This window comes from Geosmithia morbida (assembly GCF_012550715.1).
Source record: "Geosmithia morbida isolate 1262 chromosome Unknown scaffold_1, whole genome shotgun sequence".
In the NCBI taxonomy this organism is placed as follows: domain Eukaryota; kingdom Fungi; phylum Ascomycota; class Sordariomycetes; order Hypocreales; family Bionectriaceae; genus Geosmithia; species Geosmithia morbida.
Window position 1 is genome coordinate 2,201,560 of NW_023336188.1, and position 18,572 is coordinate 2,220,131.

Genomic DNA, 18,572 nt, shown 5'->3' on the forward strand with positions numbered 1-18,572 from the left:
TCGTCTCCCAGCCAAGCATACATAGTCTTCCGTTATATAACACTAGTAGTTCCCAAGATTCAAACATAATGAGACACTTCCCTTTAAAAATTCCACAGCGTACACTCCCTGGGCGGCGGCAGCTCCGGCATGACCCCCTCGGCAAACTGCCCCGTCTCGGCAAATGACGCCCACTGCGCTTTGGACGGGCCGTCATACGCGTCTGGTGCCAACGCCGTATCCTTGTTAAAACTGGGTGGTCCGTCTGGGAACCAGATACGCTGAAACGTGCCGTTGAGGTTCTTGATACCCGGCTTCCCCTCGTGGTATGTGACGGGCTTGCCGCGAAACATGCTCAGTCTGCCATCCATTCCCTTGGTCGTGTAGCTCTCTATAGGCGGGTGCTGCCTCGTGCTCTCTGGCGGGTAGGGGTTGTTCGACGACGTGGATGCTGTGCCGCTGCTCGTCTGCTGAGGCTGAGAGAAGGCCGAAGCCTGCTGTTGCTGTGGTGGCTGGGCACTACCAAAGGGGTTACTGTTGGGAGTGGAAGCTTGTCCGAAAGTGCCGCTGGTAGACTGTTGCTGAGGCTGAGACTCAAAGGGGCTGTGGTTCGGGGCCTTTTGGCCGAATGGACTGGCCGTCTCGTTTGCCTGGTTGTTGTTGCTTGCCGACCCGAATGGGTTTGCCGGAGCAGCAGCAGCAGCAGCAGCAGGTTTTCCAAAGGCTCCTGAAGGTGGCGCCTGTGAAGGCTGTCCAAAAGGACTCGACGTCGTCTGTGACGCGGAACCAAATGTATTACTAGGAGCAGCAGGTGCTTGCGACGGCTGTCCGAATGCGCCGGGGGCATTGTTGGAGGCTCCGGTGTTGGCAGCTCCAAACGGACTGGCTTGGGGGGGCGCGCCTGATGCGGCAAACGGACTGGCGTTCTGGCCTAGCTGACTGGGCTGACCGAAAGCAGAAGTCTGCTGAGCAGCGGGAGGCTGCGAGGGCTGGCCAAATGCGGAAGGTTGCTGGGCAGCAGGCTGGGGAGGCTGTCCGAACGACGGCCTACCAAACGCGCTGGCGCTCGTGCCGAGCTTCGAGGGCTGGCCAAACGTACTGGTCGGCTGCGAAGGCTGTCCGAAGGACGGCGTTCCAAACCCCGACGCAGGCGCCGGTTGCGACGGCTGACCGAAGGCGGGGGTCTGCTGCAGGGGTGTGGAAGGCTGTCCGAAGGGGTTGGCAGCCGGCTGTGAGGGCTGGCCGAACACCGAGGGCGCAGGCTGCGACGGTTGTCCAAAGGCGCTCGGGGGCTGGCTCGGCTGTCCAAAAGCGCTTGTCCCTCCGCTGGGCACACCAAAGGCTGACGACGAGTTGGTCTGGCCTGCCGACTTAAAGGGCGAGGCGTTGGTGTTTGACGGGCCACTCGGTAGGGACCGCTTGCCGACTGAAAACTCGCCAAAGGGCTGGCCCTGGGTGCCCTGCTGGCATATGTCGTGTCGGTTCGGGTGAGTGTTCTCGGCCCCGACAACAAAGTTGGCGGCTTCGACGACGTTGTTGACTGCATTGTCCATCTGCTGGCGGGCGATTTTGTAGAGCTCCTGTGCTTGGTTGAGCTAGCAGGCGTGTTAGCGGGAAGGGAGACGGGGGGACAAGACTGAAGAACGTACAACTTCTTGCTCACGACCCTCGGCCTTGCCCGTCAGATAATGCAGCCTCATTTCTTCAAAGCTCTGCTCGCGCGGGTATCCGCCAAACAGCTGTTCGGGCGTGTTCCGGCCGGGGCCGTAGGCTGAGAGGATCCATTGGGGCGTCTCGGTCGTTAGATCGGCCTTGATCGTATCAGTCGAGACTTTGTAGTCCTCTATGAGAGCATCAGCATTGCATTCTATCCGCCTTGGTGGCAGGGGCAGTGCTTACCAAGAGTCTTTCCTCCTGAATTGCCCTTGCTACCAGTGGTCTTGCCTCCAGCGCTTTTCCCGTAGAGCCCGAATCGGTTATTCGTCGCATAGCTGTTCGAAGTCTGGGACTGGGACTGCGTAGTTGCGCCGGGATGATCGAAGCGGCAGCGGCCTGGTAGGACCGAGGTCAGTAAGAGAGCTACGAGTTGGGTCAAGGGGAGATGGCGAGAGGGGGACGTACTTCCAAACTTGCAGTTCCCCTGCTGGAAATAGCGACAGAGAGGCATTTTTACGAGCGACAGATGTGTGCGGTGGGGGGAGAGAGGATCGGAAAGGAAGAGAGGGGAGGGAAATAGAGAGGAACAATGTCGGCCGGAAACTCGAATATCGAGACAAAGGAAGGCCGCTTTCAGATCGCGCTACGTCATTCCGAGTTCCTGCACCGTGGTGTTCGAGCGTGGAGGTAAGCTGCAGGGGCGGGATAGTAATAAATGTAGTATACAGATATATCGGATAGAGAGAGACGGAGGAGTCAGGAGGCGAGCGATTGTTGATTGGAAAGCAAGAGACGCGAAGCGTAAAGGTCAAAAGTCGCGAGGCTTCAGAGCTTGAAGAGGTACGTATTCGTACAGTGTCTATTATGTGTTATACTGTCATCTGCACAGTGTCTGATATCATCATCATTCTCGTTAACAGGTTCAGCTTTGTCTTCTCTTCTCTTCAACAAAAACAATAACTTCAATCTTTCAACTTCTCATCTTTGAACAGCTATAGGCCAAGCAACTCAGATGATTCAATCATCATTTTCTGATCATTACTGAGATCACAGCTTCCCATTCACCTTTTTGACTTACTCATACCCCCGCTCAAATCCCCTCAAGACCTCTCAACCCTCTTGAACTCAACCAACGGTCCCGTCTTTGCACTGGTAAACGTATCAAACAGCTGAAACTCCTCCTTGCGGTGCCTTCCCCATCCCAACTCGGGCGCACCCTCTCCTGGATCTACGATACCCACCGCCCTGCGCATATCGTACAGGAAGATGGTCCTGGCTAACGTCGTCGTCATCTCGAGATACGCGAGGCCCTTGCCGATACATCCCCTGGGACCGACACTGAACGGGCAAAATGCACTCTGTGCCCTCGAAACATCATCCTGAGTCGTCGTCATCTCATCACCTTTGAGGGGGCTGCGCGCGCCCACTATCCACCGCTCAGGCACATAGTCAAAAGGGCGAGTAAAGTACGCTGGGTTATGATGGACAGCATAGTGCGGGACGCCAACGACGGTGCCCTCAGGGACGAGCATCCCGTCAATGGTCATGCCGCCGGATAGAACCTCGCGGGGTACAATGCCACCGACGGAGGGAGACATGCGCATGGCCTCGTCTATACACGCCTTCAGGTACGTACACGACGAGAGGGTCGGGCCTTGCACAATGTCCTCGACGTCGGTGAACTTGGCGCGTACTTCATCTGTAACGGTGCGCAGGGCGTGGTCGTTGCGAACAAGGTAGAAGAAGGTTGCCGCCATGGCCGTCGAGGTCGTGTCGGAACCGGCAATGATGCTGTATACAACATGAACATGTGGGTATCACGCAGAAAAGGGCCGAAAGAAAGAAGAGACTTACAGGAGATTTGACTCTGCCCACAGCTCGGGAATACTAAATCCTTGTCCCGTCTCGGGATCCCTCGCCTTGAGGAGGTAGTAGAAGAAATCCCGACGATCCGAATCCTCGCCCAGCTTGGTGCGCTCCGTCAGCTGACCCTTGCTGTACGCCATGTACCGGGCACGACCGGCTGCAATATTTGGGAACATGACCCTGTCGATCTTCAGTTTGTTGATAATGGGCATAGTGCCGCACTTTTGTTTACGTCTCTCCTTGTCAGCTCTGTACAGTCGATACCATGTATCAGGCTTCTTCCCTCTCCTTTGCGGAACTCACAATAAGATGCCTAGTGGTAGCAGCCTCGACAAGGCCCAAGGCAAACCTGTTGTCCGGATTCTCGAGCATTTGAAACGCCTTGCCAAAGCTGAGATCACCGAGATTATCCATGGCGAGGTAGCTGCACCAGTCACTCATGAGACGGGGGCCCGTCCAGCCACCCGCACCCTTCTCCTGCTGTGCCTCAGACCCCAAGGGCCCGATCTGCTCACAGAAGGACCGGACGTTGTGCAAGATATACCGCTCTATGCTGCGCATGGCATCGTCCGAGAAGGCCTGGGAGAGCACGCGCCTCTTCCGGGCGTGGACATGCTTGTCCCGCGTGTTGTGCGTGTTTGCGACGGGGTGGGCAAAGGCATCGTAGAACTCTGCCTTACGCACATTGGACCGGAAGCCGTAGACGTCCTTCAGGGCCGTCGAGGAGTCGAACACCAGCGAGTTGGGGCCGAAGCGCACGACCGGTCCGTACCGCTGGTGGAGGCGCCAGAATTCAATGTGCCGGTCACCGCAGTACGCATGGTAAAGCTGATATGCGTCCGTCACCTTGGCCACCAGGGGACCCGGATATCTAGCCAGTGGGTGGAAGACGATTCGATACAAGCACAGGCAGAGCGTCTATCGTGTTTCTTCAGTTACTGACATCCACTCGACTGTACTCCCTCGAGGAATTGCAAACAACATACATAGAGCACTCCTATGCTGAGCAGCAGGCCCAGCACTCGTAGATGTTCGGCCATGATTGCTGCAAGAGGATACAGAGTAAGACGAAAGGACAGGATAGAATAGCACAGGAGGTCCCTTAAATGTGTATCAACATCATCATGTGCCCTCCTTCCTATGACCTACTTGTTCCGTAATCATCGGCTTCGCACGGCACAACGCCCGCCTCCTTTCCCCGATCGGGTAGCACGCCTGAACGGTTACATTCGGGCTCGGATATCTTATTTCATCTTGTTTCCAAGGCGAATCCTAACTTAATCACACTGCTCAAGTCAAGTGTCAACGCAGAATTTATCATGCGGAGTCTGTTTCCCGTCGTTTCCCTCCTTGTCTATATGACCAATGCTCCTTTGTACCCTACCCCCCTCCCGAACATGATAAGCACACCACATAAGCACACGAGAGAGAGAGAGAAGAGGGGGATGACACGTGCCGTACATATTGATCGAATCAAATTCCCGTGTAATGTCAGCAGGCAGCAGAGTTCAGAATGATTCTTCTTTTTGCTGGTGTCTTGCTTCCCCGCGTTCTCAATCTTTGATGACGTTGTACGTTCTGTAGTACACCATTACTGCTACTATCCCATGAGGGCGCAGCAATCACACATTGTACGACGCACAGTAATTGCCTATGACAATATATGTATCAATGGTTCATTTGCTAGTTCATCTATCTTTTAGTTCATCTATAGTACTCCCGATACTCATTCGAAAGCATCAAATACACTAGTAATGGAGAGAAACGGTGACCGAATCATGCATTGGTAGCTACAGGGTAATCCATCCAACATGACCGAAACAACACCATCAGAACGACCACCAAGACAGTAGGTACATCAAGTTGACAGAATCAAGTATATAGAAAGTAGCATTGGCAATTGCAGTGAAATGAAATACGCCAGTTATAACACGTAATGTACATGTAGACACATCCTCTCGTACAACCCTTTTCCGTAATGATCCCGCCCCGTCCCCCATCCTCCAGCCGGTTACAAATGAAATTATACTACCGAAACCCAACCGCCAGGTGCCACTAGTAGCTATACCACTCCCTCCGTCGGCACAAGTATACAATAACACGATAGTCCCATCTGAACATCATATACGCCCCCTACTCATGGTTGTAGTACCACGGTTCATCAAAGACATGGTACCTATGCCCACGAACACCCTCACCCCTGAACAGGGCGGGGAACCTCCAACCGACGGGCACCTGCTGCTCGTGGACCCTGCGGTTGCGCTCCTCGTCTGACAGGGCCTCCAGACGGTCGATCTCCTCCTGTCCGTTGGGGATGACAAACTTGGCCACCTGGAGCTCCGTGTCGGTAATGGTGCTTCTGCTGAGCCTGGCGTATCCGACACGCTTCAGGCCCTTGAAGAGGATATACTCGCACCAGCGGTCCCAGTCCGATGGGTCGACGTCGTGCATGCCCGATGTGTCGCTCACGTACGTGTTGTAGTTGCCCTCGAGGGGCTTGGTGACGAGGTACGAAAGCAAGATGGCCGGCCGGGGCGTGGAGCCCATCAGCTTGGCCAGGTACTCGGACTGCTGCCGGCGGTCCTCGACATCCTCTTCCTGACCGGAGTGGAAGACGAAGACGTCGACGTACTCACCGTAGACATCCAGAGTCGCGTGGATGGCGGGGGCCAGCTCGCCTACGGGACTGGGGAGCAGGTGGTGTTCCGACTGGACAATGGGGAACTTGGACAGTAGGGCCGCGCCCCACGTGTGTTTGTTGGGGCCAGGCCCGTAGTCGACGTACATGCCCAGCTCCTCGGCCAAGAGCTGCGTGCTGTCACGGTTGCCCATGATGATGCGCTGTTGGTCAGACTCGAGGAGACCGACAACGTCCAGCTCCGCCTCCTTGAGCAGGTCGCGCATACGGTACTCGGACGACCACATGTCATTGTCGAGGGAGAAATGGACCGTCCAGATACCCGCCGTCAGAATCCTGTCCTCGGCGTGGTGAGGCTTGTAGTCGTTGCTCGGGAAGCGCATGTACGACGAACACAGGAAGAGGATGTTGATGAGGAAAAGAGCACCGCCAAAGTACCTCCTGTGCTGGGAAGCTGAGTGCTTCTTCTTCTGCTGCCGACGCGTCCGCGAGCTGTTCAGATTGATCACGCCCAGACCGATGAAGCCCATCATCGTCATCATCACCCAGTCTGTGTGCTCACGCACAAGAGGACCTCCGGGGACGAAAGCGTAGGCCACTACCCACACGTGGAAGAGCACGAGGAAGTTGTAGATGAGGAAGCCCAGACCGAAGCTCATCGCTGGGCTCTTCTTGGCAGCTGAGGACAGCAGAGGCACAGATATCGCCATCAGGTACGCGGCCAAGGCCAGCGCGCCAGAGTAGCCGAACCAGTGGCTGTACCCGGTCACGACCGTGGCACCCACGGCGCCGACGAGGTACAGGGGGTAGCTGCCGGCGAGGCTGGGCCTGAGGATACCACCGAGGAGGCCGAGCGACATGGCGGCTAGCGTGAACCAGCCGTGGGTCGATGAAGCAGGGCCGCGGAGAGGGTAGCCCTCCCAGACCCAGAGGATCATGGTGCTCGTGTCGGAGAGGAGCGAGTGGAGTCCGAAGAGGAGGCCGCCGACCCCAAACGCAGCAAGGACGGGAGAGCCCTTGATCTGCTTGTCGTTGTTGTTGGTGCCGCTAGTCAGGGGTGCCTTGCGGGTGAAGCGCAGGGCGGCGAGGATGCCGATGGTAAGGCCGATGCCGTTCCAGCCGCCGTTCTCGGCGTGCATGATAGGCCAGATGGGGTTGTTGGTCCTCCACATGAACTTGGCTGTCGTCGACAGGATGAGACCGACCAGGAAACCCAGGATCTTGGACTCGAAGCGTGCTTCGTGCACAGACTCCGAGTACAATGTGGCGATCCAGCCGAGACACGACATGGCCACACCAAAGCCGAGAGTGCAGAGACGGTGTGTCGGGTCAAGAACCAGGTAGGATGCAATGCCACACAGCGAAAGGAGGTGGATGATGCGGAGATTGCCTATAATGGCAGGGCGTAGGAAGCCGACACCCAAGAAGACGGGAGCAATGGTCGTCATGATGAAGGCCTCGAAACCCGAGATGCCCATATACCAGAGAGGGAAGAACCATACAACAAGTCCAAGACTAGTCAAGGTAGTCCAGAAGACGAACTAGGCGAGGTTAGCAACATGACCCGCCTATGAAATAAAATTCAACTTGACGATTTCAACTTACTCCATGGTAGACGTCGGCAAACGTGTCAAACACTTCGGACCAGGTGAATCGACCGGAAGCGATCGCACCAGCAGCCATTTCCCTTCTATAAACACTGTAAGTCGGGATTCCTGGCTGGGTATTGAGGGAAGATCAATAGTACTTACTGCTTCTCAAGGGCAGCGGCGGAGGCAGACCGACTTTCACTATACAACAACGGTTTAATTTAGGATATTGAAACCAAGAAACAACAATAGTATATTGGCAGAGCCTTGAAGCTATTTTGGGAGCCATTCAACGTACCCCCTGCTAGAACCTTTGACATCCTTGATCACAACTTCGAGCCCATTGAAATCAAGAGCGGTGACAGCGTCGAAGCCAACGTCGAGGACGATGAGAGCCCATTCGAAGAAGGCATATGTAGTGTAGGCTATTGTATCTCTCTGTTAGTTTTTCCTGCGCACGTGCACAAAACAATTCGACGAGAATAAGATACCAACATACCACCGGCAACCTTGTGGACCTTGTGTTGTATAAAGAAGTAGATGAGCGGCACCAGAGTCGCAAAGAAGGTCGTTCCGAAGAATCTGCGAAGGGAGACGGCCTGCTCGTTGGGCGGGCTGAGGATAGTGCATCCAATAGTCCAGGGTAGGGTGGCAACAATGTACGATATCATGAGGATATCGTGCCAATCGTGGTTGTCGGTCGAGGTGATGTAGGTCCATCCTCCGCAGGTTAGAGTACGGACGATGCCCATGGTCGCGACAAAGTCGGGGAGACGGTGGCCGGGCTTCCTGGTCAGGAGGTACCACAGGCCGACGAGGGCGAATCGGGGACCGGACGTGACGGCGATGAAGAGCATGAAAAAGGATCGCTCGGGAAAACGATCGCCAATCGTGGCCGACACGGACGGGAACCATTCATCAGGGTAGCCGTAATGTTCGTTCTGGACAATCTTGTGGTAGTGAAGGGACAAGCCGACGATCAACGCGCTTATAAAGGCAGCTACGAGAAAGTCAGTCAGCCAGTGATCACAAAACAGGCTTGTTCATAGCTTCACAATGCCGAAGCATACACCGCATTCTTGAGTAGACGTACTGTACGCAGCAATTGTGTGAGCCCAGCTGACCCAGACGCCGCTGAAGCTCAGGACCACGCCACCATCCTTTTTGGACATGGCGGGCCAGGAGGAGGGGGGGGGGATGAAGGGAAGAAACGAAGGAGCAAAGGAAGGGGAAGATCTACACAAGAAAACAAAAGAAATTCCGAGACGACAGCCTCACCCAGACGCCCAGACGGTCAACCGGGGAAGAATGCGATGTATTTGGAGGAGGATGTTTGTAGATCCAGAGACAACGCGTGGAATACGATGTACCTCGGCGTCGCGGTTTGTTACTTCCCACATTGGGGACGGAACACAAGGGAGGGGTTTGTTAAGGGTCCTAGTATAGATCTAGTGTCTTTCACTAACAAACTTGACCTTGTTAGCATCTTTTTTTTTATTGTTACCGGGAAGCTCGGTGGCAGCTCGTCAGGGGTGATCTATTGTGGCTGATGCCATGAACGTGGCTGGTGCCCAAGCAATGATCTGTGGCTGGTAGTGTAAGGTCATTGTGTTGGCTAATGTGAGCAAAGCTACTCCGTACTCCGTAGTGGGATTCTGTGGCTGATGACAAGGTTAAAATGTGGCGCAAGGCTGATGATAATCGGGGACCTCCACTAAAATTTCAAAAAAGATGGATGGAAAACTTTCTGCAGCGTCACATCAACAACAACCTCACAAACACGACGACGACAAAACATGTCTGGCGTTGCGGAAAAGGCGAGGTTCTTTCTCGAACGGTCCGTTCCCCAGCTACGAGAGTGGGAGGAAAAGGAATTGTTTTCCAAGGTAAGAAACCCACCTTCCTTCCTCTCTAAAGATAAAGAAAAAAAGAAAATTCCTGGCTGATTCCCAAAACAGGATGAAATAAGAACAATCGTGCAAAAGCGCAACTCCCATGAGCACAAGGTCCTGTCCCCCGGAAACAAGCCAGCCGACTGGTCCGCATATGCCAAGTGGGAGAACAGCCTCGAGGCCCTTCGCACCAAGCGATGCAAGCGCCTCAAGATCCGGCACCTGGACAGCGGGCACGCGGGGCAGGGCCGCGTGCTGTCCATCTATGAGCGGTCCGTGAACCGGCACCCCAGCAGCTCAGCCCTGTGGCGCGAGTATCTGTCGTACACAGCGAGCATCAAGGCGTCGAAGCGTTTCCGGCGGACCATGACGAGCGCGCTGCGCATGATGCCCCACGACTCTGGGCTGTGGATTATGGCGGGCAGGCGGGCGGCGCACAACGGCGACATGGCAGCGGCAAGGGGCTTCTTCATGCGTGGGTGCAGATTCTGCACCAAGGACGGCACGCTGTGGATCGAGTACGCCCGCTGTGAGATGGAGTGGCTGGCCAAGGTGGACCAGAGGAAGAAGAAGGGCACTAAGGCCGTCGCCGACGACCCGCTACGTGCAGAGCGCACAATTGATGACGGCAATGAGCTGCGCATCGAGGACAGCGACGAAGACGGCGACGACGACGAAGGAGAAGGCTATATGCTTCCTCAACCCTCGAAGACCCAGGAGAAGGTCATCGATAAGCAGACCGCCAAGCAGCTCCGGAATAATCCGGCCATGGACGGTGCTATCCCCATGGCCATTTACGATGTCGCGTCCAAGCAGGCCTTTTTCCGACCAGCCTCGGCCGAGCAGTTCTTTTTCGTGGTTGCCACCTTCAGCAACGTGGCCTCCCAGCCCAGGATATCCCAACACATTCTCGACGCCATGGACAGCACTTACCCCAATGACCCGGCCACTTGCAACGTCCACGTGCGGCGGCCCATTATCGGTGTCGACCCCTCCTCAGCAGACTTCCCTCGTGGTCTGCGTGAGGCCCTGCCCCTACTCAATGGTTATCTGGAGACGACGACGGACCGCCAAGAGCTGGCTAAGAAGACGGCCGCCTGGATTGACGAGTATCTGGCTGTGGAGGGACTGGATGAGGGCATTCGCAAGGTGTTGGAGCACACGAGGGGGAAGCTTGGTTTGGAGTAGCAGGTAGTGGGTTAGTATCATGATGAACAGCATATATATATTGACATTTCTGTATACACACTACTATTGATGGCAAAGCCAACGCCTTTTCCGCGGACATCAGGACAATGACATGGCTGGAATCCGTGCTCATCTGCGTGAGCTGCGTGTGTTTGGAATGGATATCAGATGCCCCCTCCTAACTGTAATATTTCTCTATGAACGCAAACATTTTTTTCTCATCGGCGGCTGTTTCAGGAGCCAACGGCATCAGGGTCCTTTGACAGATGTACCAAACAATCAGTGGAGAGTCAAAGGAGATCCCATGTAAAAACTCACAAAGTACGAGTATCAATATAAGGACTCTATTACTAGCCAGGGTCCAAGACTAAATACGACCATTAAAAACTCCGTACGCGTTCGTCATAATTTCTGCCCCAAGCGGGAGGTCGGGGGTGCCCTTGTGGTCGTCCATTCGTACGGGTGGCTCCATACGTAGTCGAGCGTTGCAGCAGCAATGACGGGATCGATTTAGCGGCGAGATACACAACGCGCTGCACCAACGCACAACGTGGTCGATTGTAGTATAAGAGAAGAAGATAGTTTTAGCGGAAGATTACTGGGCATACCATATACTATCTCAAGACAAGAAGAATAATTGAATAAAGGAAGGAGAGTAAAGCAAAGTAAGAGAGGGAGAAACAGACAGACAAACAGGCGATTAAGTCTGGAGAGTTATAGAGTACAAACCCTGTAAGCCACCGGTAAAGTGTCCGCAATTAGCGCTGGAACGTCACTGAATTCCCCTGTAACTCAGCCTTGACAGCGGGACGGAACAGGGCCCTGACCCCCCTCCCCCCTAGTTCCAAGTTATAGTGGGTGCGGCCATAATCGTAATGTACGGTACTCGTGCCTTTTCACTTGCTCAGTGACCCTCCCCCCCTTCTTCTCTCTCTTTCCTTCTCCTCTCATCATTCTTTTCCTCGTTTTCTTCTTCTCGCCTCAGTTTTTACTGCTTCTCATTTCTCTCCATTTGCCGTTTCTACGTTGCTGGTCTCTGTTGTGTTGACGCTGCCCGAGTCAGCCTCACTTATAGAAGGAAGGTGCCTCCCGCTGTCTCCTGTCAGACCCCTGTAACAAGTCCAGCCAGGTACCTGCGAGAGGAAAGGCAGACGAGAGACAACACAGCAACAGAACATGGTGGCAGCGAGGACGACGGAATCCAGAGAGAAATACGACATGAGGAAACGATAGAGAAGACATTTCTCCCCCTCCTCTGCTCAACTTGCCGTCACACGATGCTCTCCCCTCACCAAGCCGACCGAGTGATGGGCCGACCAAATCCAGCCAGAGGTACATGCCGGTCGGGGCCAGCAGCAGGGATGCCCTCCACTACCGGGAATCTCTGTCTCTCACAGTCTCGCCCCCCCCCCCCCCCCCCCCCCCCCCCCCCCCCCCATCGGGTCAGATGAGCTGCAACCTTTTTCTTCTGATTTCTCTCCTTTGGCTTTGGGAGACGACTGCAAAAGAACTGTCTACTCCCTTCCTGATCTTGGACCCCTTTGTCCGCATCGACCAGTCTCACCTCTCGACGCAGGGACCATGGCCTGGAATTTCCTGGAGATTGGACATCATGGTGGCGGGAGCGACTCATTACATCGGTCTTGGGGATCCACGCCCTATGTGCTAGGTGGGGCTCATATTGGAGCAAGGTACCCGACTCGACAGCGACGACGAGATTATGCGGCAGCGAAGCGAGGAAGACCTAGACAGTTCTGTTTGCTTGGCCATTGCTGAACTCTGGAGGGCGAACGTACGTACATGCGACGCACAGGGTTTCCCGCCTGTCCGGATGGCCATGGCCTTGACTAGGCCTGGGAACGATGAACCGTCTTCTGTTTGTTTGTGGGCTGTCATTAACCAGGACGGGCATTCGAAGACTTACTCTTCCTCGACGGCTCCTTCTCTGCACCCAAAGCCTGCATTCGCACCATCTCCAGTGCCATTGGAAACGGTGCAACCATGAATGCGACGTTTCAGGATCCTCCATGTGGGGGAGGTCATCACATTGCGGAAGCTGGCCAACGACAAGATCAAAAAGAGGAGAGCACGGCATACTAGTGCACAAACACACTAACACGAGAATACACGCACCTCAAAGTGTCTACTCGGGCACTTCCAGCAGGCCAAGGATGAGAATTACCACTCAACAGCGGCTGTTTCGGGGACCATGTCGACCGGCGGCGACACCAGACCAGACGAGAGAGTGTGTGTTGGGACTATCAACACCACTGCAGCACTGCGTCAGAGGCTGCCGTTTATGGAGTCACAACTCGAGAGATAGCCATCTGTTAACGCAGATGGACCCAGTGTTAGTGTCACGATTCTATAGACACCAAAGCTACTAACAGAGATCCCAACTCAACCATCTGCGCACTATCAATCAATCTGATTGGTACATGGCCCCGCTTACCCACGCAACCCCAGCGCTAGGCTAGACCAAGAACAGTCTAGCCTCACCATGTACTGGCCTTTTTCACACCGGCCGAAACCAGCGGCTCACGCCAGGCAGCGGGCCCCCAAGGCAAGCAAGTACCAAAGCACAGCGCATTCTGCTCGCTTTTGCCCCTTCTGCCGTTCCTTTCTCAGGCTCTCATTCAACCGAAACGAACCTGACCAAAGTGCTCTCTGCTATTACAGAGAGTATTACACCACCGTACAGGAAAAAGGTGCCGTCAATAGGTGCAGAGTAATAGACTAGGCCATCTCCTACCGGCTATTCCAGCGGATTGCACTCGCGCTCCCGCGCTCCTTCCCCCCAGTGAGTCGAGTTCCTCCCTTTGCGTCTGCCTGCCACACAACGCAACACAACTCCCACACCCCCCCTTGTTGACGCAGCTCCCCCTGCGAATTCGTGGCGTCTGGACACACATTATCAGCCTCGCCTCTCTGTTTGATGGCCTCGGCAGCCGTGCACTGAGTGCTGCCGTTGATGTTGTGGGCTGTCCGTCCTGCTTTCCCCAGTCCTGCCTCGTGGCGTTGTTGCTTTGCCCCTTGTTCTCCCACTCTATATTTTTTTCTGCCCCCCCCCCCCCCCCCCCCCCCCGTCGCGTCTCCCTCGTCGCTGACAGAGAACCGCGCCCCGGCTAACAGCGTAGCCACCGCCAACTTCACCTTCAGCGCCCACCACGTCGTCTGACTATCGGTGACGCGGCTGCACTGGGCCTGCGATATCATATAGATCTTCTCCAGCATATTTTCAGCCTCAATACTTCATTTTGTGACGTGCCAGCCGGCTGCACTGCCTGTGTTTTTGTTAGACAAGGTACGTACTTGGGTTGAACTATTCCCCCTCGACACTGCTGCTTACAGCACCTTCCCCAGCGCGTTCAGCACTGGGAGGAACCCCTTATCCCCTACATCTCCCTGCTGTCCAGCGTTCTTGCCCTCTGTACTGGGCTGCTGCACCACTATGCTGCACTGGACAGCTGCGCTAGACAGCACAATACAGCCTTCCCTTCCCGCCCGCTCTCGCCCCCGGCACATTTCCCACGCACATACTCCTCCACTCCCAACACACTCTCGCGACGCGCGACTTGATAATCCGCCCCCTGCCCTTCTCAATCCCCCATCACTGCGCCTCGTGCCGTCATTTGACCTCATCTCGATTCTTCTGTGGGATCGCATTCACACTCAATGCGACCCTCCTCACCCCTCTGCTGATTGCTGACGTCGCCGTGCCTTTGCTCTCCCCAGACTCCCCAGCTTGCCGCCTCCGAGTGCTACTGGGCGGTTTTCCCGAATCGCCATGAGCACCTGGATGAATGACGCCGTCCCAAACCACAATGGCAACGGCTTCCCACACATGAACGATCCCAACGCCTCCGCCGCCGGTGCCATGATGGATCCTTCTGCCTTCATGGCCAACTCGGGTCAATTCAACCCTGCGCAGCTACAGCAGCAACAACAACCGCAACAGCCGCCGCAACAGGTCATGCAGAATGGGCCTATGCGCAATGTTTCGCCATCAACAATCCAAAATCCCGCCTTCCAGACGAACCCCGTTATCCCCTCGAAACGACCGCGGCCCCGCGACGACGGAATCGCTGCGTCTCCGACTCAAAATCCCGGCATGCTGCCCACGTCGCGATCCCAGACCCCACAGCAGCAGCAGCAAAATTTCCCCGGCGGCTTCCAGCCTGGCGCCATCCCCCAACAGGGCGCCGGTCAATTCGGTCATCTACAGGCCAACGGATCCGCAAACGCCAGCCCTTCCCCCATCATGGGCAACCAGATGCGACCCGGTAGCGTGCCTCAACGCGTCGCCACGGCCTCGCCGCACCCCTTCTCACCTGGAAACCCTCAGTTTGCCGCTGCTCAGGCCTCGCCCGCACAGTCCGAGCAGGGGACGCCTCAGCCCAGCCAGTTCATGCCAAACATGCCCCAGGGCTACAACCCCAACTTTGCCGCCTCGCCTTCCAACCCGCGCCCGTCTCCCATCCCCAACCCCGTCGCCGGTGGCCCTCAGATGATGCCTCAGCAGATGCAGCAGATGCCTCAGCAGATGGGCCACATGGCAAGCATGTACCCTCACCTGCAGCAGCAGCAACAACAGGCACAGCAGCAGCAGCAGCTTCACCAGCAGCAGCAGCAGTCGCCTCAGCAATCCCATCAGCAGCACATGGGCATGCCTGGTCACCAGCAACAGACACAGCAACGGCAGCAGACGCCTCAGGGTATAACAGATCAGCACAAGATGGCCGCCTATCAGATGCGCCTGCAGCAGCAGCTCCAGGGAAATATGCAGATGCAGGCGCAGATGAAGTCGCAAAACATGGGTCGTGGCATGATAGCTAAGCAGCAGATGCAGGCCATGCCTAACGGCCAGGTACCGCCTCAGGCGCAGCCCGGCATGATGCGACCCCGTCCCATGGCTAGCTCGAGCCCCGAGCAGTTCATGAAGAACCTCGCCACATTGATGGCTGCCAAGGGTCTCCCCCTCGACACGAACCCCATGATCATGGACCGGCCCGTCAACCTCATGATGCTCTTCCAAGCTGTCCAGAACAAGGGTGGCTACAAGGCTGTCGTCACCGGCAATGGATGGCTTCATGTTGCGCAAGTCCTTGGTCTCCCAGTCCAGATCCCCAATGTCGCCATGCTACTCAAGCAGATCTACGAGCGCAACCTGTACAAGTTTGAGGAGGCCTGGATGGCCCAGCAGAAGCAGAGGATGATGCAGCAGCAGCAGCAGCAGCAGCAGCAGCAGCAGCAGCAACTGCATCAGCAGCATCAGCATCAGCAGCACCAACAACAACAACCTCAACACCACCCGCAACAACAGCCCCAACATCCTCAACAGCCACAGCCACCGCAACCCCAGCAGCAGTTCCCCCCTCAACCTCAGCAACACATCCCCCAACCACAGGGAACACCCCAGAAGCAGATGACGCCCAACCCGCTCATGAACCAGGGACAGATGCAGCAGCAGCCGCCGCAACAGCCTAGTCAGCAAACACCACATATGCCGCCTATGCCTCAGCAGACTCCTGTGAAACCGCCACAGGTCGTCAATGGTTTTCCTACCCCTCAGAAGCCTCTTCCTGGCCAGACGACTCCTGGCCCAGGCCACAACCGGAACAGTGGGTCAAGGGGTGCCGAGACTCCTGTCCAGGGAGACTTCTCAATGGCATCGCCTGCACACGCCAAGGTGGCAGGCCTGCCCGTGGTTCCGCCCGAGGGTCAGGTTACACCTGGTACGGCGGTCGATCTTCAGATGCACAGGATGGCGGCCCTGCCCGACGAGTACACGCCCTGTGCTCGTGAGCTAGTGACGTTTGGTGGTGTCGACCTCAATGCCGTTGTCCCGCTGGGCACGGAACTGCTTCGCTGGGCACCTGATGTGACACCGCTCCCTGAACTGGGCAACATTGACATCCACGCCCTTAACAAGAGCATTCAGAGCGGGATCAAGGGAGAAGTCCGAGTTGCCCTCGATACGTTGGCCACGGTGTCCAACTCACCTCACCCTTCGCACTTCATCCGACTCCCCTACTGTGATGACCTCATCGACTCACTGATTGACTGTGCTGAGGAGCAGCTGGACATTCTGGCCGAGCATACGGTCGAAGTGTCGGACGAGATCCAGCTCACCTCATACGAGGATGTCGTGAGGGCCTGTCGCATAGAGCAGTGGGCCATCAAGGAACCACCCGCGTTTGGAACGAATGAATACGAGCTTGACCGCGCCGTGGACCGGTTGATCTGCATCACTACGATTCTTCGGAACCTGTCGTTCCCCGGCGACGCAAACGAGAACCACCCGGTACTGGTGGACGAGACGGTTATAAAATTTCTGTGCGTCGTGGTCCGATATCTGGGGACCCGTAACATGCTTCTCCGCACACACGCCAACACGCTCGATTTCATGAAGGACATGGTCATCTTCCTGTCCAATGTGTCGGGGGTCATGGAGCTCCCCGGACGCGAGCAGGCCCTGTGTCTGCTGTACTTCCTCCTGGCGTTCGCCCCTGCACCGGGCCCGTTGAGGCTGGACGATGGCACCTGGGACTTCCCCCGGTACGAGCCTAGCCAGCAGCCCTACTTGCCGCACGCGGTGGATGCGCTGGCCAAGCTGTTTGCACGCGACGAGCCGAACCGGACGATGTATAGGACCATCTTTGCCCTGGACGCTAGTTCTGCGGTTCCGGAGGAGCTCCTAACCCGCGCATTTGCGCTGTCCATCGCGCCTCTGCCAGACACGGTTTTCGAACAGAACCGACCCGCTCAGTGGCCTCCTCTGGTGGAGATGAGGAAGCCGTTCCTCATGCAGGGCCTCCTGTCAGCCGAGATTCTGGCCTTCCTTGCACCCGGCCCCGAGTCAGACCTTGCCAAGTCGTGGCTCATCTCGCAAAACTGTCTGGGGGAGACCCTCATCAAGCTCATCTCGAGACTGAGCCAGGAGTACGACAAGCCCCAGCCACTGCCACCGCCACCAACTCACGGCAGAGGTTCTCGAGCGGCGCCACCGGCTGCCCGCAAAGATCCTGAGCTCCTGTACATTGTCATGACGGCCGTGTCACTGCTGAAGAGGCTGGCAGAAAAGTCAAGAGGGTCATCCCCGCTTGACGTGGCCTTCCTCCCCAACTCGCAGAAGCTGATGGAGCTGACGAGTCTGTCATCTCCAGAGTGGGCAAAGGAGGGACTCTTCCAGCATATTACCAGCTGCTTTAACCTCGGACGCTGACACGGTTGTTACCTATTATGTTTGGCCACTCGCCCACATAGCAACTTTATTTTCTATTGTTTGTCTTTTTTCACTTCTACTTTATTTTCCAAATATACCGTTTTTTATTTCCCTCCTACTTGTATAAGCTAGATGAGAGGAGGAAGAGTGCGAGAAGGGAAAGGAGAAGAGGAGAGCAAAGAAAAAGAACGGCGACAGACGTCATGAATGACTTGGATATAACTAGGTAGCGAATATAGTCTTTTGACAAGAGGCGAGGGAATGTGCATACTTGTTCTTTTTATCCTTTTCTCTCCATACTGTCCTATTCTCTCAGCAGTCTGATTTTCCTATTTATAGTTGGTTTTCTCTGTTTATTGGGGGGTTGGTTTATTTTTCTCGTCTCTGGGTTTGGTCCATTGTCTGGCCTTGGTGTATTGGTTGGATGCTTATTTTTTTTAATCCTTTTTACCTTTGCCAAGTATGGTTATAATTACGACTCTGAATATTTCTCTCAACTGGCATCATCTTGTAGACTTGTGTCTATAATATTATGACTT

At 55.6% G+C, this 18,572-nt stretch overlaps 5 protein-coding genes across 5 annotated transcripts; 2 read left to right on the forward strand and 3 right to left on the reverse strand.

The window, feature by feature from the left end:
- Positions 1-83: 83 nt before the first annotated feature.
- GMORB2_1424 (nucleoporin NUP42) lies at positions 84-2,146 on the reverse strand (the record flags this gene model as incomplete). The annotated part of the gene is made up of 4 exons (XM_035463406.1): positions 84-1,574; positions 1,629-1,822; positions 1,879-2,031; positions 2,101-2,146. The coding sequence occupies 4 exons, from the start codon at positions 2,144-2,146 to the stop codon at positions 84-86; spliced, it is 1,884 nt and encodes a 627-aa protein (XP_035324830.1).
- Positions 2,147-2,735: 589 nt separating this feature from the next.
- GMORB2_1425 (Cytochrome P450) lies at positions 2,736-4,541 on the reverse strand (the record flags this gene model as incomplete). Its single annotated transcript, XM_035463407.1, has 4 exons — positions 2,736-3,426; positions 3,490-3,740; positions 3,805-4,419; positions 4,488-4,541. 4 exons carry the CDS (start codon positions 4,539-4,541, stop codon positions 2,736-2,738), a joined length of 1,611 nt encoding a protein of 536 aa, XP_035324831.1.
- Positions 4,542-5,634: 1,093 nt separating this feature from the next.
- Positions 5,635-8,900, reverse strand: GMORB2_1426 (calcofluor white hypersensitive protein; the record flags this gene model as incomplete). Its single annotated transcript, XM_035463408.1, has 5 exons — positions 5,635-7,680; positions 7,745-7,829; positions 8,027-8,153; positions 8,228-8,728; positions 8,822-8,900. The coding sequence occupies 5 exons, from the start codon at positions 8,898-8,900 to the stop codon at positions 5,635-5,637; spliced, it is 2,838 nt and encodes a 945-aa protein (XP_035324832.1).
- A 624-nt stretch (positions 8,901-9,524) lies between these two features.
- Positions 9,525-10,808, forward strand: GMORB2_1427 (U3 small nucleolar RNA-associated protein 6; the record flags this gene model as incomplete). The annotated part of the gene is made up of 2 exons (XM_035463409.1): positions 9,525-9,614; positions 9,687-10,808. The coding sequence occupies 2 exons, from the start codon at positions 9,525-9,527 to the stop codon at positions 10,806-10,808; spliced, it is 1,212 nt and encodes a 403-aa protein (XP_035324833.1).
- Positions 10,809-14,595: 3,787 nt separating this feature from the next.
- GMORB2_1428 (SWI/SNF chromatin-remodeling complex subunit SWI1) lies at positions 14,596-18,033 on the forward strand (the record flags this gene model as incomplete). The annotated part of the gene is made up of 1 exon (XM_035463410.1): positions 14,596-18,033. One exon carries the CDS (start codon positions 14,596-14,598, stop codon positions 18,031-18,033), a length of 3,438 nt encoding a protein of 1,145 aa, XP_035324834.1.
- Positions 18,034-18,572: the final 539 nt, after the last annotated feature.